Source organism: Amphiura filiformis, chromosome 10 (assembly GCF_039555335.1).
Source record: "Amphiura filiformis chromosome 10, Afil_fr2py, whole genome shotgun sequence".
NCBI classification, from domain to species: Eukaryota; Metazoa; Echinodermata; class Ophiuroidea; order Amphilepidida; family Amphiuridae; genus Amphiura; species Amphiura filiformis.
The window spans coordinates 56,014,048-56,036,866 of record NC_092637.1 but is presented as its reverse complement, the minus strand read 5'-3'; the positions used below and the strand labels follow the sequence as shown (position 1 = coordinate 56,036,866).

At 35.9% G+C, this 22,819-nt stretch overlaps 1 protein-coding gene across 2 annotated transcripts in view; it reads left to right on the top strand.

Moving 5' to 3' along the window:
* The window catches only part of LOC140163051 (uncharacterized), a 396,194-nt gene that overhangs the window by 358,768 nt on the left and 14,607 nt on the right, over positions 1-22,819 (top strand). For both annotated transcript variants that reach the window (XM_072186409.1, XM_072186408.1), the window contains 9 exons: positions 11,049-11,213; positions 13,380-13,490; positions 14,260-14,376; positions 14,663-14,782; positions 14,976-15,188; positions 18,714-18,848; positions 20,093-20,236; positions 20,557-20,682; positions 20,875-21,009. In XM_072186409.1, the coding sequence (XP_072042510.1) occupies positions 11,049-11,213; positions 13,380-13,490; positions 14,260-14,376; positions 14,663-14,782; positions 14,976-15,188; positions 18,714-18,848; positions 20,093-20,236; positions 20,557-20,682; positions 20,875-21,009 (1,266 nt within the window). The remainder of the gene's footprint in view (positions 1-11,048; positions 11,214-13,379; positions 13,491-14,259; positions 14,377-14,662; positions 14,783-14,975; positions 15,189-18,713; positions 18,849-20,092; positions 20,237-20,556; positions 20,683-20,874; positions 21,010-22,819) is intronic.

Below are 22,819 nucleotides of genomic sequence, written 5' to 3'. Positions count from 1 at the left end.
CAACAAACAAATAGGTAAAACTTTTGGTTATATTGGAAATATCATGGGCATACACGCTACTCAAACATCAAACAATGCTGAATATCAAATTTCTTATTTGCCCGTATTGCGGCGTCAAGTTCTGATAAAATACTATGTCACTTGTTCCGTTTTGTTCACTGCATTTGACTTCCTTGTCGCATTTATCAATATTTACCCAGAAGACGTATCATCAAAAGTGTAAACCCCTCGTGGATATCCAATATACGGCAATAAGCTTGTAGGTGTGAAAGTCAACGTTATAGTTTTATCTTTCATCGCGTCATATTAAAAAACACTATTACTAATCCGCGGAAACAATCATTGATTGCTTCTGCATACACTTTGATGCACTGTTGATGACGATACCATTAATGTATTTATACAATTCTTACAATTCTAATAACCTTGTATGTTGTTTTTCATTTTTTTCTTGCGTTGATGCAAAGGGTTTATAAGACACAAAGTGTTAAATGGCTGCGACTTCAGTAGTGTGATAATTGATAACAAGGAGATGCGTGAATTAGTAAATCCCCAAAGACAATACTCATTTTACCTTGCTTGCTTTTCGGCGGCGACTTAACCTTTTTGGCGCGAATCTTTCTAAATGAAAATGCTGAAATTGATGGCATTATTCATATCTAGAGACTTTTAATTTTTATATTAGATAAAAAAGGCCAAATATATTATTGCAAATGTCAAACTTGATATAACATTAATAATGAAATACAACTTTTATTTTTGTACATGGTTACGCTTTTCAAGAGCTGAATAGTGTTTTGAAAAGAGTTAATACATCAGTCAGAGCACTTTTCGTAAAGAAAGATTTGAATATGTTTTCATCGATTTTAGAAATCAAAATGATCAACGATGATTCCCATGACTCTAGAGAGAGCTCGGAAAGATCGAGTACGCTCATTAAGTGGTTGTCATGGAGTATCTAAGTTTTATGATATATTTTGTATGTGAAACGTCTAAGGACGTTGTTTCAACGCGGTGATAAGATTCAATTACATTCAATTTTTTTTCAAATCACTAATAGAGATTATCCACTTAACTCATGTGTGATTTCTAACGAAAGGTGCTAGTTCCTCGTAGTGTTCCTTATTCAAACCAATTCAATGCACGACATCGGAGTTAGTCTTTTGAAAGTCCAAAACAAGGTATAGCAGTCGCTGATAGGATATGCAGCTTATAGAACACGAATAACCTCTATTAAACAAAACGTGTGCGTAGCGGTTAGAGAGCATGTTCATTAGGGTGTGGCGAAAAAAATGCTTTTTTTCTCGGATCGACCTGGAACTCTCAGAGATTTCCAAGTCAATCAGAGTAAATAAAAGTTTTTCGCCACACCCTAATGTTCATATGGGCCGGTTTTCAATTCGAAGCCTTGACGGCTGGGCAATAAAACACCCGTTTTAGAGTTTAGTTCTTTAATATCTACGGATTAAATTTAGACTTAGGGGTTCATAATAGTACGTCTTCGTTGGGTTTTAGTATTGTTATGGAATCATGAAGGTCCATTAGGCCTCGCAAATCAGCATGCCAATACATACAAACAAAAAACGAGATAATAATCATTCAGGAATGGACTTGCCCTTAATTATTAAGACATGCACTAATTCAATGATATCTCTTACAATTGAAATAAAGGTTACTTGTATCAAACTTATTGCTTTACGTCTTAAATGATATAAGTGTCCAAGTCATGTGTCCAAGGCAGTAAATATCTAACCTATATAATTGTTAATAATGCTATCTGCACACACACACACACACACCCCCACACACACCTCCCCCACCCACACACCCCAATATATTAAGACATTCACCATACCCCAATCCATTTTTTTAAGTCTTACATCAAGTTAGTCGAGATATTTCAATATTCTAGAGAAAATATGTTAGGAATATTTGAAATATTTTACATTTGTCATATTTGTTAATATGAGTGCACTTTTTCACAAACAAGTAAACTTTACCAAGTTTATATAAGCGGAGTAAAATTAAAAGTTTTTCGAACAAATTGAAAAGACTTTGAATTATATAAGTGCTGGTAAAATTCAGTATACAGCCTTTTAAAACTTGGAAGGCAGTCTGGTAGAATGATATGCTTTTTTATTAATTTTTTTTTTACTTATTTGTCTTATTTGTTTCAAATTCATACAACTACTTATATCAAAGTAATGTAAAAATTAAAACACCTGTGTATACGTTTTTCAAATGTTTGCAGCGCTTCAGTTTCATTTCTTTTTTCCCCTTTTTCTTTGACTAATTTCAGGTTTTTTCTAAGATAGATCGCATTCAAACATTCGGTTAAGTACATTCTGTTAGGCTAGTCTCATATGGTCAAAGTCTTATCAATAAAGCATAAAATATTTCATATCCAATATTCACAGTCATAGTGGATATGTTGGTGTTGATTTCATATGAATTGTATCAAGAGCTGAAATATTAACCCCGCTAACAACTGCCATTCCCTATAATAGCAAGCTACAGACGACACTAAAAATTATCATTGAAATCAAAAGGATGTTTATCCAGCAAACACAAAATGTTTTTGACATCATTCGCAAAAGGATAAGAAAATATTGCCAGAAAACGTTTTAAATGTTGTGTTATATAAAGGGTATATAAAGGATATATAAAGGGTATAAAACGTTCTCATAACATTCAAAAATATTTCTTGATAACTTACTGCAAACATTCTAAATTATCGTTATTTAAGTGTTGACAAAATATTTGGCAAAAAATGTTTGCCGAAAATATGTTTCAATAACTTTATGAATACATTTTAAAAATATTTTTGTAGTGTGTTTTCGTACATAACGTTTTAAAACGTTTTCATGACCTTTATATAACCCGACATTTGATGTTATTAAAACATGTTTACCAAAACCAAAAGCCCAAAATTTAACCTGTTTAAAACAGGGGAAAGAAAAATTACGCATCGCACACTAGCACAATTAAACATGAATTTACAAATGGAAACATTACATGCATAGGCAGATATACCAGAGTAAAAACTCCGGATATACCTGCCTGTGCGGGGACTCGAACCCCAGACCTCTCGCTTGTCGGGCGAGCGCTCTTACCACTGAGCTACATAGACTGTCCCTGATAAACAGGACTCAAGTCTGGTACTTATGGATATGAGCAGTCATGCGGGGTAAACAGTACAAACAACACATTACATACCAGTGTACGAGATCAATTAATGATGCTTACCCGCCGGCCTAATATAATCATGCAAACAAGGGAAGAGGCCTACGCATCATACACTGGAACATGGAAACATTCAAACATTACAAACTAGCGCACGAGATCAAGTTAATGATGCTTAATCGTATTCTTAATATATCAATATACAGGGGAAAGAAGAATTGCGCATCGCACACTAGCACAATTAAACATGAATTTACAAATGGAAACATTACATGCATATATACCAGAGTAAAAACTCCGGACATACCTGCTAGTGCGGGGACTCGAACCCCAGACCTCTCGCTTGTCGGGCGAGCGCTCTTACCACTGAGCTACACAGACTGTCCCTGATAAACAGGACTCAAATCTGGTACTTATGGGTATGAGCAGTCATGCGGGGTAAACAGTACTGTTGTGCTAGTGTGCGATGCGTAATTCTTCTTTCCCCTGTATATTGATATAAAGAATACGATTAAGCATCATTAACTTGATCTCGTGCGCTAGTTTGTAATGTTTGAATGTTTCCATGTTCCAGTGTATGATGCGTAGGCCACTTCCCTTGTTCCCCTTGCAAAATCAGTCGGAACTCGGAAATATTGATTTTGAGATACACCCAAGCAAAGGATATATTTCCTTTTGTTTTCTTTTGTTTTGGAAACTCTTTAATTGCTCATATCTTTGGAACTGGTTGTTCAATGTCATTGGGGTTTTCTGCAAAATGCAGTTTTGTAAATGCCTCTTACTATCCTATAAGAAACTGAAAATGTAATATTTCCGAGTTCCGGCTGATTTTGCTTGATCGCATCACATAATATATATATTTTTTGTATTCAAATCTATTAAATCTGACAAGCACCTATGCAACTTTTTCAATAAATTAAACTTGGTAAAGTTTACTTGTTTGTCTGTCAAAAAAATTCAAGTGCAGTCATATCAACAACTATCACAGTAAAATAGTACAAATATTCATAATATTGTCCCAATAATTTTGTAATATCTCGACTTACTTGATGTAAGAAGTTAAAAAAAATAAGATCGGGGTACAATTTCCGTCTTAAGAAAGCTTTTTTCAATCATCGGTGTAAGAATATACCCCGCTACACACTACGAATACACAATAGCCTTACGCGGAGAAGAAAATACGTATATGTGGCTACAATCAGCGCTAATGGTCCCCGGCGGATTATCTCTACTGTCATGATATACTCCGCTTTCGCATCAAACAACTCACGAGAAAGATAAGTTTCTCATTTTTGGTGGCTGTCTGATTGCATGAGTGAGCTCTCAACAAAGTGATTTTTATGATAGACTGATCTATTTCATAATGATCGTGTTACACGGGAACACTGTATTGACTGTATTCAAATAGCGAGATGGATACCGTTTTCTAGTAGATACTTGTATGTAGTTTATTTTAGCTAACGTGCCAAGCCATGTGTTTCTGGGTTAATATTTTGACCAGAGTGGAATTTGTCAATTTTAGGTTTGTATCTACTTGAAGTTAGATATTGGCAAAGTTATTAAGTTAGTTCTCGCCCTGTGTGAAATATAAAGTATTAGCTGAGTAAATAAATAATTAGAATTGTGCATATTTGTTGCTCTTAGTTTAGCATATTTTCCAATGAAATACTGTCTTGCTTATGAGGTTCATCCCTCTGTTAGAAGTTAAAAACTCTTTGCATTCATGACAAAGAATGCAAAAACTTTTTTATAGTTGATTCACACCAATCAGTAATGAAATGTAGGCTATAATCTTGATTACCCGCAGTGCCGCCGAGAGCCATTACGGGCCCGGAATAAAATGATCGCACGGGCCCCTTTTTTCCGAGCCCCTGACGTCTTTTTACTTTGCGTGTATTGTCCCGTTCAGGTATGCTTTATTTTTTACGGACACCCTAGGGCCCCTGGCCCAGGGGTAACACACCCCCTTACCTCCACCCCCACCCCCTTGTCGACGGCACTGATTACCCGCTTTTCTCCGCACATTTGAACATATTCCTATATCTTCTTCTGAAAGCGAGTTGTACGCGCTTTTCTCCGCACTCTTGAACCTAATCCTACATCGTCTTCTCTCTATATCTACTTCTCAAAGGGAGGTGCAGCACACCGAATCCTAAATCTTCTTCTCAAAGACAGGTGTATCCGCTTTTCTACATTTTATTTTCAAAGGAGGTGCCGCACACCAAATCCTATATATTCTTCTCAAAGTGAGGTGTGCCCGCATTTCTCCGTACATTTGAACCAAATCCTACATCTTCTTCATAAATGAAGGTGATTCGCAGCTTCTCTCCGCACACCGAATCCTGCATTGTCTTCTCAAAAGGAGATGTACCCGCTTTTCTCCGCACTCTTGTACCGAATCATACACCGTCTTCTCAAAGGCAGTTGTACCCGCCTGTCTACATCTTCTCAAAGGAATGTGCCGCACACCGAATCCTACAAGTGAGGTGTACTCACTTTTCTCCCAACACTTGGACCTAGTTCTATATCTTCTTCTCACAGGGAGTTGTACCCGCTTTTATCCACACACCAAATCCTATTTAAATCTTCTCAAAAATAGGAGATTACCCGCTTTTCTCCGCACACTTGAACCGAATCCTACATCTTCTTCTCAATAGGAGGTGATTACCAGCTTTCTCCGCACACCGAATCCTACGTATTCTTCTCAAAGGGAGGTGATTCACCACTTTCCTTCGCACACTTGTATCGAATCCTACAACTTCTTCTCAAATGAAGGTCATATTGACGCACGCATGGCCGCAATCTGTAGCTTAGTGGCTTTCAAGAAACTCATTCTTGCTGTGAGAAATAAGCTCGCCTGACAAATGACTCGCCTGTAAAAACAAACAAAAAAACAAGCAAGCAAAAAACAAAATTAATGTTGAGAGAAGTCAGTCATCCAACATATTCTACTATATTTAATATAATATAGATATAAGATTTCTCAACATTAACTAAAAAGATGAAGCCATGTCCTTTAAAAACATTTTTTCACAAAAATGTGCTTCAAGTTTGCAAGTAAATGTCGTTGTAATCATTTTGTTAAATCGACGTTCCCGTGTAAAAGGTTATCTGTGTCTAGCAGCCACATAACCCGGATTGCACGAATACCTTAAAGTACAATTGCCGCGGTATACGTTGCACTCAATAAGAAGCCTAAACCAAGACGTATTTCCCTAACATAATAACACGGAGTAATAACATTTACATCGTACACATAGAGCTGTGAAACATTACTATAGCCTTCAAGAAAAGAGAGAAGTGAGAATGGGGTATTTGATTCCTTAAGATCCGTCTACGTGTGATGTGATTGTATTACATTGTATACTGGGCATGGTGCTTTAAGCAATACCAATTGGCTTGTTGAGGTGCTAAAAGCTACGTTTGACAATGCGCTGATCTTTTCTCTCGCTCTGTCTTTCACATGAAGTTGATGAAAATTCATGACGGTTTTGAGGGCTAGACAATGTACAAAAAATAGGAGGAAAAGAAAATGGGGGAAATCCGTACAGATGAATACGTTGTTATTAGCTTATTTTTGAAGGAGGCATCTGCATTGCTCCATTTGAAGAAAAAAAATATTTCACTCCCGAACTCTAACGCCAAATTGTCCAATCACATGGTCATATTGCTAGTTACTGTACTGTGCCAAAAAGTATCCTTACACTTGGAAGAAATATCTAAACCATATTTGGGTAAATTTGTCTCATCCGGCAAATTCAGACACCCCATTGAATCCAATGTGACTTCATGAAGCAAAGTTGCAAGCATTTGATTAGACAAAAGTCCGGTTTTAAAAGCCTATTCAAAACTCCACGGACCAGACAGCTGGTTTGAGTGAGAGTGGTGAATGGCTAATTTATGCGTACCTGTAATTTAAAACAAAAAATAACAAAAGAAAACTGAAACAAAAGAACTGACAAATAAAACGAAAGTTATGAAAAGTACAGAGAAGTAAAAAGTGAAATAAAAACTGCTTTAAATAAAGCTTCATTAAAAAAAACTGTGTTGTCTCTTTGTTGCGGTTGTTGGAATCTTTTTGCGCCTTGTATAGGCCAGTTTGTCACTTTGAAAACTGTGCAGGAATTGTGATTATTTTTCCAAGTGTAAGGATACTTTTTGGCGCAGTATATATTTAAAGCGTATATTCATTATGATCGATGCTGCTCTCAGTTTTCACAATCATTTTGTTATCTCTGAGACATAATTCCTTGAGGATTACCAGCGCAACCATCAGTAGAGCCACTATTTCACGCTCTAGACGAGCACCACTGCTGCAGTCATCTACAGAACATTTCATAGTTTGTTATATTGTTCATGCTCTGAGATCGGTCTCTGAATTGGTCCCAAAAGTAAATTATAACATAAAATATGAGTGTAGTGGTTCGATATAAAATTCCCTTCGGAGACAGGTAATCTTATTAGCTTTTAGCATTTAAAATTAATTGACAAAACTTTGCCACTTAAGCTTAAGATAACAATCTTGCGACAATTAAATTGGATACCTCCAGAAACACCGTAGCAATCTTTGTTCTGCATTTGACGACACATTTACAATTTAATTACACAGACAGACTTTGCAGTCATTCCCAGTAGCATTAATGCTTCACAAAAATATTTACACCGTATACGTTACTGTTAAAATATTCATGTAGTTTAAAAAAGGCTGGAGATGTCGGATGGCATTTTAATTTGACAGAACATGTTATTAAATAATGCTTGCTTTTTGACATCAGGAATAAGATATAGCAAGCGTTATAGGCTATGGCAGAGTTTACAAAGGTATCGATTGATTGGAGGAGTTGATTTTACAACAAAGTTGATTGGGCCTTATTTTAGTATTACTGTAGAAACGATTTTAATAAGATATATTCAGCAATCGGCAGACTAAACTTACTCTGACAACTCATTCTGATTTGTGGTGTGGGACGTTGGAATATTTCTATATTGACCATATATAGTACTTTGGCCTGATTTGTTTCTAGATGTTAATAAATATAACTTTCAAATAAATAAACTATTACGACTCCAAATATAACATTGACTGGAAAAAACAAAACAATTGAAGACCTGAGCGCACGAAGACCGTAAGTCCACTTGGCCCCTCAACATGTATACACTAAAGTTGCGTATAGTTTCGTTTAGTTTGGTAATGTTTTATACATGTTCAGGGGCCAAAACAAATCTTTCACAACCTTTCATAATGTTTTCACCCTGGAACATGTATCAAACATTTTAAAACCCTAAGAAACTATACGTAATTTTAGTGTATACATGTTGAGGGGCAAAGTGGACTTACAGTCTTATTGCGCTCAGGTCTTCAATTGAAACATTGAATTTCTAGTTCGTGAGGCGTGTAATAAAGTGATCAGAGATGTGGGATATCAGAACATGTATGTATGAATTTAGACATTGTACCGGTAACAGAATTTGTGCTATGACAAAGTAGGCAAAAACATTGATTGATGGGAACATCTTTGGCTTTGCAAACATTTTCAAAGGTGATTGGGTCTTATTTGAAAAGAAAAGTTAAAGAAAAAAATATACTGATGTAAATAAGTTCAGCAATGCAAATAGATACAACAAACAAATAGGTAAAACTTTTGGTTATATTGGAAATATCATGGGCATACACGCTACTCAAACATCAAACAATGCTGAATATCAAATTTCTTATTCGCCCGTATTACGGCGTCAAGTTCTGATAAAATACTATGTCACTAGAAATCTTGTTCCGTTTTGTTCACTGCATTTGACTTCCTTGTCGCATTTATCAATATTTACCCAGAAGACGTATCATCACGAGTGTAAATCCCTCGTGGATATCTAATATACGGCAATAAGCTTGTAGGTGTGAAAGTCAACGTTATAGCTTTATCTTTCATCGCGTCATATTAAAAAACACTATTACTAATCCGCGGATACAATCATTGATTGCTTCTGCATACACTTTGATGCATTGTTAATGACGATAACATTAATGTATTTATACAGTTCTTACAATTCTAATAACCTTGTATGTTGTTTTTCATTTTTTTCTTGCGTTGATGCAAAGGGTTTACAAGACAAAAAGTGTTAAATGGCTGCGACTTCAGTAGTGTGATAATTGATAACAAGGAGATGCGTGAATTAGTAAATCCCCAAAGACAATACTCATTTTACCTTGCTTGCTTTTCGGCGGCGACTTAACCTTTTTGGCGCGAATCTTGCAAAATGAAAATGCTGAAAGTGATGGCATTGATTAAATCTAGAGACTTTTAATTTTTATATTAGTTAAAAGGACCAATTATATTATTGCAAATATCAAACTTGCTATAACATTAAAAATGAAATACAACTTCTATTTTTTATATATGTGTACACTTTTCACGAGCTGAACAGTGTTTTCTTTCAACTTGAAAAGAGTTAATACATCAGTCAGAGCACTTTTCGTAAAGAAAGATTTGAATATGTTTTCATCGATTTTAGAAATCAAAATGATCAATGATGATTCCCATGACTCTAGTGAGAGCTCGGAAAGATCGAGTGCGCTCATTAAGTGGCTGTCATGGAGTATCTAAGTTTTATGATATATTTTGTATGTGAAACGTCTAAGGGCGTTGTTTCAACGCGGTGATAAAATTTAATCACAGGCATTTTTTTAAATCCCTACAGTCAGTCTACTCTGAAGTACAAAGTACTGACGCGGACGCACACATTGTGCCGACTTTGAAGGCACGCATACCTGTTAACGCGCTGTATACGCGCGCGTTGTCACTTTGTTCTTTTTGTGTGACTTCTAACAAAAGGCGCTGGTTCCCGTAGTATTCCTTATTCAAACCAATTCAATGCACGACCTCGGAGTTACATGCATGCCTTTGGCGGGATACTTTTAAACAGTCATGGTTGCACATGCAGGTACTTCTTTTGAAAGTCCAAAACAAGGTATAGCAGTCGCTGATAGGATATGCAGCTTATAGAACACGAATAACCTCTATTAAACAAAACGTGTGCGTAGTAAAAAAAGTTTTTCGCCACACCCTAATGTTCGTATGGGCCGGTTTTCAATTCGAAGCCGTGACGACTGGAAAAAAAACACCCGTTTTAGAATTTAGTTCTTTAATATCTACATATTAAATTTAGACTTTTTAGGGGTTCATAATATAGTACGTCTTCGTTGGGTTTTAGCATTGCTATGGAATCATGAAGGCCCATTAGACCTCTCAAAACAGGATGCCAAAACATAAAAAACAAAAAACGAGATAATATTCATTCAATGTACTACTTGCCCTTAATTATTAAGACATGCACTAAGTCAATGCTATCTCTTACAATTGAAATAAAGGTTACTTGTATCAAAGTTATTGCTTTACGTCTTAAATGATATAAGTGTCCAAGTAATGTGTCCAAGGCAGTAAAGATCTAACCTATATAATTGTTAATAATTATATCTGCACACACACACAAATCACATCTTTTAGATTAGTCTAAAATCAAAATTCAGTTGTTTGTTTTATGATATTAATTCTGTTTTAATTTAAGTCTTTTGAAATAAGGGTGTACATGTTCGTGTTATTCTGCCTTTTTCTACAAAATTCGGACGAAAGACCTATTCAGCGAAGTTAATTTAGTTTTATTTTACACACTTAAGATGTCTGGGCTCCGTTTTATGAATTTAACCACATTTCTATTTCATGATGCTCATGCCATTATAACAAATTCATATTATGGCTCTATCTCACCTATTATCGAGGCTAGTATCATGTTCAAATAGAACGATAATAACCAGAGTGTCCATACTTTCCATCATATTAATGTCAATATTTGTATCCTTTCTACATCTCCAGCACTCGTCACAGTCCATTCACGCCTCGCCGTAGGTGCCCAGTCGGGATCATGTTACTTGCCGGACCAATTTGAATGCGAGCCTGGACAATGTATTAATTCAACTCTCCAATGTAATGCCATGGCTGATTGTCAATCAGGCGCAGATGAGGATCCATCCCTGTGTGGTAAGGCTATTTACTTATCAACCGTGTATGATATAAACACCTACCAAAAAGTAATTACCCCCCCCCCTTGATTATGATATAAAAACTCAAAATGTATGCATCAAATTTAAAAACCGAAATAGCAAAAACAATTCCAGGTTAATTCTGCAAATATTAATACCTTATTTGTTTGGATAGCTCAAAGTTTGTAGCTATGGTGACTCCTTGAATGAGAGTGATACTTTTACAAAAGTTACACTAAATGTTCTCTACATGACTGGTCAAGATGGACACGCGGTGACCAGTGACGACCAGTCACTCTAGCATCAAAAGCAACATTTTCATTGGGTTTAGCTGCAACTTTTGAATGGGGGTCTTTTTCATTCAAAGGGTCACCATGGCAACAAATGTTGGGCTTTTAAGACAAACAAATGAGGTATCAAAATTTGCAAAACAAAACTGGGTCTCATTTTGCTATTTCAATTTTAAATGTTGATGCATAGAATATGAGTTATTGGCTCATAATAAAGGTGGGGGTAATTTCTTTTTTGGTAGATGCTTACGTGTTATATGTCATGGCCATTGGGACATTTAAGACTATGAAATGAGCATAAAGTCGCAAGTTGGTGGCTTCGAGACCTTCCCATTGTTGAGTTACTGTTCTTTGTTTGAAGACACCGGTATATTCAGTGGTAATTTCCTTTGTAGTTGAGGACATAATACATGGTGTATTACAATAAATTATAAACTTTGAAATATGCCACTAGATTAAAAAGTATGACAGTATGCTTCGACTATATTCATAAATACGTTTTTATGCACGTGACCACTCCGCGCTGACATAACAGCTTGTAGACAAATAAGTCACGATGTAACCTCATAGCTGGTGGGTTTCCTATACATTTGAATGAAAGGCGGAACAACATGGGACTACTCTGCAGCAAAATTGACATTTTTGTTCAACTTTGTGATATATTGTAAACGTTTTCGTTGTTGATTTTTTTCCGTCGTAAAATATTTTCAAAATGTTTTTGATAACAATTGCGGAATCACCCATGTATAATAATTTTGCTATTCAATTAATGCGGGTCTTGGTATGTTGTGCCCATGGGTCACGTGCGTATTTATGAATACGTATTTATAAGTATATTCGAAGCACACTGTATACTTGGTGAAAATGCTTGAGCTGAGTGCTGAATCAATACCCTGTCCTCCCACAACTGTTAAAATACTGACGTGCGACCATTAATGTGAAAATGACTTTTATGACATCTGTATAACCTGCCATTTAAATCACGTCTAACACGTTTTAGAAACATTTTTGTGTTTGCTGGTATTTCATTCGTTGTGGGTGTCTGTATTTGCTTCCCAAGAGGTCCCCGAACGAGCTTCAGCACTTTTGATATGTCTTAAAAAATGAAATTGTACTTTTATAGAAGAGAAATCAGTTGAAACCAGTGAGCATAATGAAGGAAATCATGAAATGACCAAATAACATGAATCCACACGGCATAGGATGCCTTGAAGGAATGCATTACTAGATTGCTTTCATATATGTACCAATGAATTTCAAATCCTGCGGTTATAAATAACACTGATTCTATCATCAAATGACCATAATACATTCACCGAGCGAATCGCATAGTTTGATTACATTGACATGTTCTAGGGCTAAGCGAATCGAAAAATGTAGTAAACACTGTTGCTTTTATATGTAGGTAAAACTAAAGTTGTGAAATAATTTTCTTTCATTCGTTCAACCAATCATTCATTAATTCACCCCAGAAATACAGGAAATACAGGCTCAAAAAGAAACTTGTGATTTTTCAGAGGGTCATATCTTAAAATCCTGTCCATAAAAATGAACCAAAATTGCACACGGGATTACTTCAATACTCTACTCTAAACACTGGCCAGTAACCATCCAACTTCCTGGACCACATAATTGGCACCCAACACACTGCTTGGTTACTGACATGTGTTTAGAGCTGAGTACTGAAGTAATTCTGTGTGTAATTTTGGTTCATATTTATGGACAGGATTTTAAGATATGACCTTGTAGAAATGATAAGTTTCTTTTTGCAATTTATAACCTAAACTTTCAACATAATATAATAACTTAGGCTTTCCGCTGTTTGAATCTTCTTTTACTCTCAATGTGTATAACTTTCTTCTTTGTGCAAATAGGATGCGCCGCAGACGAGTTTCAATGCCAGGATTCATCGTGCATACCGCTAATAGAGCGCTGTGATATGACGTGTAATTGTAAACCAAGCTGTGAAGACGAGCAGAATTGTGGTAAGAAAATATTAAAACAAATTAAAAAGACTAGTTTGCGTCTGACGCCAGGGCAAAGGCGCAACGTGATTGTTTGCTGACCTGCGCAGTACGGTATTTTTGGTATGGTTGACAGGGCGTCATACGCAAACTATTACTTTTAATTCGGTCTTCAATTAAACCATTTTCTATACCTAAGAAACAGCAAAGCACGATACTTTTGATCATTTCGTGCAAATCTGTGTATAGTTATTTAATCTATTCGACATGTGTCCGTCAGGTCACACGTTCCCAGCCGACAACATCCCTATTCGCCGTAGAAGTGACGTTGTAGCAAGATTATCTACCATAGCAATATGTTAAAATATATGACCCTGCACTACAAGCAGGTTGCACTCATCATGTGTGTATGTCTGCAATCATAGATTTAATATAATGCCGCTCTATTCAAAGATACTAATTTTACAGGTACGAGCGATCAGCATGATATGAATATTTTATAGAATTATGATCCAGGTTTTTATCCCTGTTCTTTGACATCTATGGTTCAATGCAGAGGTACCGCGTGAACGTACTAGTGCACTGCGATAAATTCCGAAATTGTTTTAATCTATTGCGGTGGTAGTTAATCCCGTTACGTCATCACTTCTACGGCGAATATCGTCAAAATTAATATTTGAATCATTTCGAAGTAGTTCACTCAATTCAGGCATAGTGTAAAATAATGTATGCAGTATGCCAGATAGGTATCGAGTTAACAATAATGCATTATTTTCCGTATTCTTTTCAGAGACCTTTCATTGTGCTAAATCTCACGTACAGTGTAAAAATCACTTCTGTATACCACACGATATGTGGTGTGATTTCAAAGATGATTGCGGCGACAAATCCGACGAATCAGACTGCAGTAAGATACTTTTATTTGTTAATATTTCGTGTTTGTGGATTTTGCAATTAGAGGAGGAATGTCGTATATATATCTCCATAACCTTCTCATGGACATTATTCGTATGTCGAAGTAGGATAACCCAGGCCACACCCCATGGCAATAGAATCGTAAAATTTAGGCTCAAATTAGCGCCCTCCCCATCAAAAACCTTAATTTACTCCTCTCTATAACCATTTTTAATTTAGTTTCGAGTCTAATTTGTCTTATTTTCTTCGATTTTTTTTTAATGACTTTCAATCTGTAGCGTATCGCGAATGCTGGCAGGGTGAATTTCTATGTAACAATGGGATGTGTATTCGACCAACATTCATATGTGACGGTGTCGCTGATTGCTATGATGGGTCTGACGAGGCAAGATGTAATGGTGAGTATCATGCGATAGAGTCTAGCTTTCTCATTAGTACGGTACATCTGCCTTACTAAAATGTTCACTTCATAATTTGAGATCCACCTGTAGTAATGGAATGTGTATCAGGTTAGCATGTCAAGAAGGGTGAAAAGGGAAGAAAACCATCAACAGTGTCTTATTGTTGCTTATGTATTTAATTTTTTCCCAGCAACTCACTTCAAAACATGTGCTGATGGCTCCAGGGCGCATGAATATAAATGGTGCGACCGCATCCCCGACTGTATTGACGAAGTAGATGAAGAAGATTGCACATGCTCGGCGGATGAATATCGATGTAATAATGGCAGGTGCCTACGACCGTCATCTCGATGTAACGGGAAATGTGATTGCATGGACTGTGACGAGGAAAATAATTGTGGTGGTGAGTTGATGATTTGTAGTGAGTTTCACGTAATACTGAAACTAACCATTACTGTAATACGTGAAGTGATTTACCTGATTCGCAAAAGGGTGAGTAACTACCAGTGCGCTATCAACAAGTCGATACGCCTGTCCAATTACTCAAAATTACTCTCATATGACGAAGCAAAATGGCCTATTTTGGCCGTTAATATTTTGCACGTACGAAATGAACGCAGAAAATGTACAAAATCTGTTTGAATCACACTACAGGGTGTAACAATAAAATGTTTACAATTTTGAAAATAGAATGACACAAGTATGCCGCTTATATTTTGGTTGGATATTTATATGTCTATCAAGATAATTTATTTGGCCACCAGATAAGCTTTGTTCCAATAAAATCAATGGTATACAAGTGAAGATATGGCCACTTATGTAACCTAGTCTTAAAACCACTAGGGCCACTTTTTTCTAAGTGTTACAAAAGTGACTGAATAGAGTTGAACCATGGACCGGTTGGACGGTGCTCTTATGATTTTTAAGTTTTAGTTTTAAACAATTGGAAATGATTACACAATAGAATATCTCCTTGAGTTTTTGAAAGTCACAACTAAGCACTGGCATAACAACCTCATTTACTAGAAATCGTGCATGCAGCTCAACAACTTCAACCCCAATTCACGTTGGAAGAGCGTATTTTTATGGTTGTGACATTCGGTAGCACATGGAGTCAAGCAGAAACCATGAGATTGTTTATAGCTCATTTTCCAAACTCACGTCTTCCATCAAGGCATACAATTACATATAACTATGAGAAGTATGTAGAATTTGTTAACAGAAATGCTGGCAACAGTGGTCACCACAGAACAGCTAGAAGCCCAGCTGGAAAATTTTATTATTTTTATGCTTATGTATGCAAAACTGTTCTCAGTTTTACCAATGATATCTCAGGGATATGAGAAATTACTTTATTTATAAGATAATTTGAAAAAAAATGTCATGACTTCATTTATAGATTTTGAAGAAATATCATATAATAATTAAGTTCATGTTAATTATATGAAAAACACCACTTATAATCCTTTTGTGTCAGTTCTTTCATGTTTAATGCACAATAACCATATCTACGCGGTTCAAACTTGATTTGCGCAAACATGGCCCAACACGTTTTCTGGACGATTTAATTAATCGGACATAACTTTTGAACCCAAGCTAGTAAAGAAACCAACTAAATGTCTTCTTTTAGCCAAGATATTACTGATTGTATTTCACATTTGTGCAATAACTCTTTTAGTTTTTTCCTGAGAAGTCAAAATGCAATTGTATAAATTATATTGTTACACCCTGTATATTAAATAGAATCAAGTATGCATCAACTATTAATATGTTCAGTTTTGGTAAGAACTCCTTATACGAAAGAAATTATATTATACAGTGAGGTGTAACATTTAGAGAATAAAGGTATTGGTTTTAGCCCCTGGAGTGCATCTATCGTCTCATATAACACGGACGACATCATCATTTTAAGTAAAACAACGAGGCTAAGCCGAGTTGTTTTACGCCCACAATAATGATGTCGCCCGTGTTATATAATAATAGATAAAGGGTGAGAAACAGACCATTACCATAGATAATCGGTGTCTTGTTGAGGTATGGTGAGCATGTTAGTCGCTCGGAAGGCGAGACCCCGAAGGGGTCGAGCCTTCCAGCGAACATGCGAACCATCAACCTCAACAAGACACCGATTATCTATGGTAATGGTCTGTTTTGAACCGTTTATCTTACATATACAGTGAGCCAAAATAAACGAATTTGTTGTTATGGTTTATTCATTTTCCAAAAGACAAACTGGAAAAGCTGATATGATTATCTTGTGTAAGTTTAGGGTTTTCCAAAAATAAAAAACACACCGAGACAGTGTAATATTCTTCCCGTATGTCCTGCGTTCGAGTCTACGAGTCTTATCAAGTATCAGTTGCAAGTGATTTAATCAAATCAATACAGCATTGATTTTAACGGGAGATTCTATTCAATTCATTTGTGGTCCTGTCCCACTCGATAGCCTTATTTAATTCTTATTATTAATTCTTTATACATATTCGTAATATTAATAATGAATATGTAAACAGTTCAAAGGTCAAATTACCAAAGTGGGTGTGTTTTACCTAGACATGACGGTAACTCATTTAACACCATAGAATTTATATTTATCTTTAATATACTTATAGAACAAATGTCCTGAACCAAATCAACGCATATTCCTTGGTACCCTCCTCGACCTATTTTGGTTGGGGTTAGGCCTCAAATTGTTGTAGTTTTTCTACATCTAGTCTTGTGGCCTGTAATGTACTGCATTTTAGGTGCAAAATATCCTTGGTTGAACTTAATTTGTAAGACCTCATGGCTCTTGTTTGTTGTTACCTACTTTGTCGGAATCTGCGTTTGTTGGGAGAGGGGGACAAAAGGTAGATTGACATCCTCGTTCTAATTATACAGGCTTTAAGAGACATAATACAAACTAATTTGCATTATTCAATAAAGGTGTTTTTGGTGTCATTCAATACACACAAGTATTGTTTGCCATCTTCATTTAAATCTAATATGCATAAACTTGCATAATAATTTATGCTGATCGTGTAAAATATATTAAACGTTGATGCATTTTAAGTTTGTTGAAATGTCCAAAAGTCAAATAATGTGGCCAGTGTTTCTAAATATGAACACGTACTTCTCCTGTTCAAAATTTATTGACCTGACCAAGATTATCTTGACCTGACCAGATTATCTTGACCTGTCCAGATTATCTTGACCTGTCCAGATTATCTTGACCTGTCCACATTACTTGATATAATCAACAGTTGACCAGACTTTGAACAAAAGAAATACAATAGATAATGGAACAAAAGAAGAGGGCTAGACGTATATGAGACGATAGATGCACGACAGCGGCTAAAAACAATACTTTATATTCTCGTTCTTAAACACTTCAATTCAAATAGAAATATCATAAGTATTAAAAATTTTAATCAAATTAAATCCTACATTTTATCAGGAACTACCTAGGGCTTAAAATCGATCAGTCCCGTTGTTGCTATGCGCCTCCGATTGGTTCAAATAGCGTGCACGGGTATCGCGTTGATGCACACGCGCTGACCCGTGTGATATCGTGTCATATCACACGGGTAAGAACCAATGAGATTGCAGGAACGTTCTCAAGTGTTTAAGGATTGATTTCATTCATACGGGTTAATTGTCTATTGATTTGCATATATGAGATTTGCCCGTCTACAAGAGGAGGCTGCGATTTGCATCTTTCTATCTGATACTAAAGACAATGTAATATTGCGTTGATCGTATCCATATCTAATTGGTCTCTAAATTTAAATATAAAAATGTAAAAGAGATCCCCTTTAACAAACACGAGGGTTCTTTTATTTATTTTATATTGTTTACTCGCCTATTCAATTCCTGATGATAACCCTTTTTTTTGGTCTATTCGTAATCTTACAAACAAATGCTTGAAATCTATTTTTCTGTCGTACAGATATCACCTGCAGTCCTGACAATGGTATGCTATGTGGTTTCGATCACGAACACCAGTATCCACCTACGTGTGTCAGGAAGGAATATATCTGTGATGATAAGAACGACTGCGGCGACTGGAAAGACGAGTTCCAATGTACGTTCAACAATCAAAAATGGTGCCGATCTTAAATGATCTTAAATGAGTATTTCGTGATCCTAGCATCCTCTTTTTATGACAAAAGCCTATTCCCACATTTCAGTTGATTTCGATTTTGCATTTGTGAGTTATGCATTAGTATGTGTATTACACTGCTCCATATATGCTAGTATTGTAATGTTGCGTTCTGGTGTACCAGAACGTAATTCAAATTTGACGATATTTTTGCTAAACGAATTAATCTGCAAGAATTTTTTTGTACATAGACATTATGTAGCTAGAGGTTTGCAGTGGTATAAAAATCACAACCTTTTTTTTTTTAGAAGAGTAGGGGGTAAGGCTGTGGATCACGAGATGTCATTTTAATAGAGTTATTTAAATTTAGAATACATGTATGAATTACAATTCAAATTCAATAGATGCATTGCTATTTTAATGTTTGTTGTTGTTAATGTTTATTAATTTGAGATCATACTTAGGAATTGTTATTCTACTATAATATTTTAAGTACAAATACAATAAAATATTACATCTAACATATAATAAATTGAGAGAGAAGAAAAACCAGGCCTCAACGGGGGTTTTAACACGGACCTCACGATTACCGGTCGAGAGTTACCACAGGACTACTTGAGTTCACAGTTGGTACAGGGACAATCTCGCCTATTCATGATTGCTTAATCTTTCACTGAATAACGGCCAATATGATATTAAATAATGAAGAAAGGGGCGACCTATATGCTTAACCATGGCAGGGGTCGTAATATGCGGGGGTCGTAAACACAAGATGCAATCCCAACAAATTATGACTTAAATAACTTTAGCTAAGACTACGCCCTTGACGTTGATGTAAGCATCATGTTACAATGGTATTTTCTAATTGCCAAAGAGGGCGCTTTTCACTTGCACAATTTTTTTTGAGACAGGCTGTATACACAAATCGTTTTCGAGCAGGAGAACTTAATACACAATGCTTCTATTGATTAGCACATTAAAACAAGGGTCGAGCACCGTTTCTTTCATCCTCAACCAATTTCAACAAACAATATCTTTACTCAGAGCTAAAGACTACCGGTATTGGCTGTTTGTTTTAATGTTGACATATGTGTCTTTTTAAAGATATACAGGGGTGAACATAACTGGTACATTAATCATTTCGCTTACTGTAATGTTTAACTTAGCACATGCCGAATTTGAAGGTGTAAATCATGAGACATACACTTTTGTTACAAACATTGCAGGCAACAGAACATCGTGTGATGCCTTCTTTCGTAAATGTTCACGTGACGGATCACGTGATGATCCTCGTTGTGCTCCAATTGAGACTTTTTGTGACGGTATGCCAGAATGCTATATGGGGATCGATGAGGATCTCGAGTCATGTCGTAAGTACAGTGAATGGCTAACATTGCCAGTTAAATAATAATATTAATAACATTTATCAAATTTAATGTGATTATGACACTAATAGTGCTGATATTTTGTAGGTCTTCACAGACAGTAGTTTAAATGTGATTGAAAAGTGAGTTCGAAGCTAATGTTCAAAGTCGATGCCATGGTATATATAGCTCTGCAGCGACAATAAGATATATACTAGTAATCTGGAATAAATAAAAGATCACTCAATTTTAAAGACAGAAACACCAACATCCCATTTTTTCTCACCAAAGTTGGCATAACACTATTTTAAATGTTTTAAATCTAGCTCATAAAAACGAAACTTCATGCAAAGAGGACGAATTCGAATGTGCAACAGGGCAATGTCAAAAGATGAAATACAGGTGTGATGCGTACGCAGACTGTTGGGATATGTCAGACGAAACGGGATGCGGTGAGTACATATCTGCTCTAACATCCGACCCAGTAAACACACAACATATTATGCAAATTTTAAATAGATATACAAACCATATGCCGTCTCTGTACTTGGGAAACATTACGTGGGATGGAAGAAGCCGCGTTTGCCCAGTTCCAGACATTTAACTAAAAACTGCAATATACTTATATATTTTTTATTTTGCAGAATCGTATACTTGTCCGGCAGGACATTGGAAATGTGCAGCTGGACATTGTATCAGTGCTTCCAAGCGATGTGATTTCAAACCCGATTGTTTTATCATAGACGGACAAAGGGACATGTCAGATGAAGAAGATTGCAGTAAGTGATAGAATCATGAAGGAAATGACGATATTGAACAAGTTCAATTAAAGCAGTGGCGTAGATTTTTTTTTTGACATTGGGGGATGGAGTTGGAAAAAAAATCTTGAAGTATAGACAATCCAGCACAATTGGCGACAAAATGAGCGAAAAATGTTGCTATATTGAGCTAAACTGATGAACTATGGTTTAAAAGTAGAATAAATGCGCGTTAAAATGTGCACTTTTGGGGCTGAAATGGGCAAATATGAGGTTAGTTTGGTCAGAAACCCATTATCAGACGTCAACATTGGGGGATGATTGTATGGACCATCCCCTGGCAAAATATTGGGGATTTATCACCCCCCCAATCCCCAGGATCTACGCCTATGAATTAAAGTAGCAACTACCTTTTGTGTGCAGCATTATCACCGAAAGGGTTATTTAATACGAAAGAAAAAGAGCAATATACACCAACGTGGGAAACAAGTAAAATACAAACTAAACAGTACGCAGAGGGGGAAAACTGAAAATGTATTCGTAAGTAGGTTAAGTTCGATAGCCAAAATTTACCAATTCGAAGACCCACAGAAGTGCACAGAAGTGCACCGAAGACCAATGGGAATACACAAGTACACTGGAACAAGTGATGAAAAGTAATGTGCACATAAACATACACGATAAAACAAACAACCCAATGTACATACACAAAAAACAACCGACGTTTCGAGCAGATAAACTGCTCTTCTTCAGGAACAGACAACAGAATATGAAAGCAAACAACGAAAACTACATGATGTAGTTTAAAAACAAATTCAAGTCAAAAACTGAAGTCAAGTTCAAATAGAACTCGGTAGCAAACACGACAACAAGAGTAAAATAAGCTGTGTCTTAACATAATGAAAGCAAGTTCTTTACCTTATTAAATATATATTAAAGGCGATTTTAACCAACTCTTAAAAAATATCGCAAGAGTAAAAATGGAAATTTAACAAGCATTCCTATACCCATATTTGATGACGGTTTTGCCCCAGATTAAGGCGGTAGGTTTATTTTGCACCACCGAATTGATTGCCAAGGATGGTTCTATGAGTAACTCAAGTCTTTTGGGTGTGGGCCTATGTAAGAGTAATTTCAGTATTCCATATGATTAACCGTATATCGGGTTGTATAGAGAATGTTAATAGTTTCAATTGCAATGAACGGAAACAGGTTACTTCATATTATTTTACACTTTGAGAAGAACCCAGCAAACTCAAAAAAGATTCTAAAACATTATAAATGTGTTATAAACGTGTTTTTGTTTTGGTCATAACCTTTGGATAACATTTAAAAGGGCATTTTGTGAACCACAACAACATCTCCCACTTTTCTTCCAAAAAGTTGAGATTTCTATACCACTGGAAACATCTGGCTTCATAATGTTTATGTACAAACAATTCTTGCAGATTAATCCGTTTAGTAAAAATATCGGAAAGTTTGAATTACGTTCTGGTCCACCAGAACGAAATTACAACATATTGTCTATGGAACAGTGCAATACACATAATCATGCATAACTCGCAAACGCAAAATCACAATCAACTGAAATTTTGGGGAATAAGCTTTTTTCGTGAATATCTACGGAAAAATGTCATAAAAAGAGGATGCTAGGATCATGAAATACTCCTTTAAATATCGGATTATATAGAGGTCATAAAAACGTTTTTGAAACGTTTTATATGAAAACAAACACTACAATGTTTTAAACATGTTGTCAAAGTGATATTGTCAAATGTTTTTGGCAAACATTTTTTGTAAAATATTTTGTCAACACCATAGCTTTATGTTA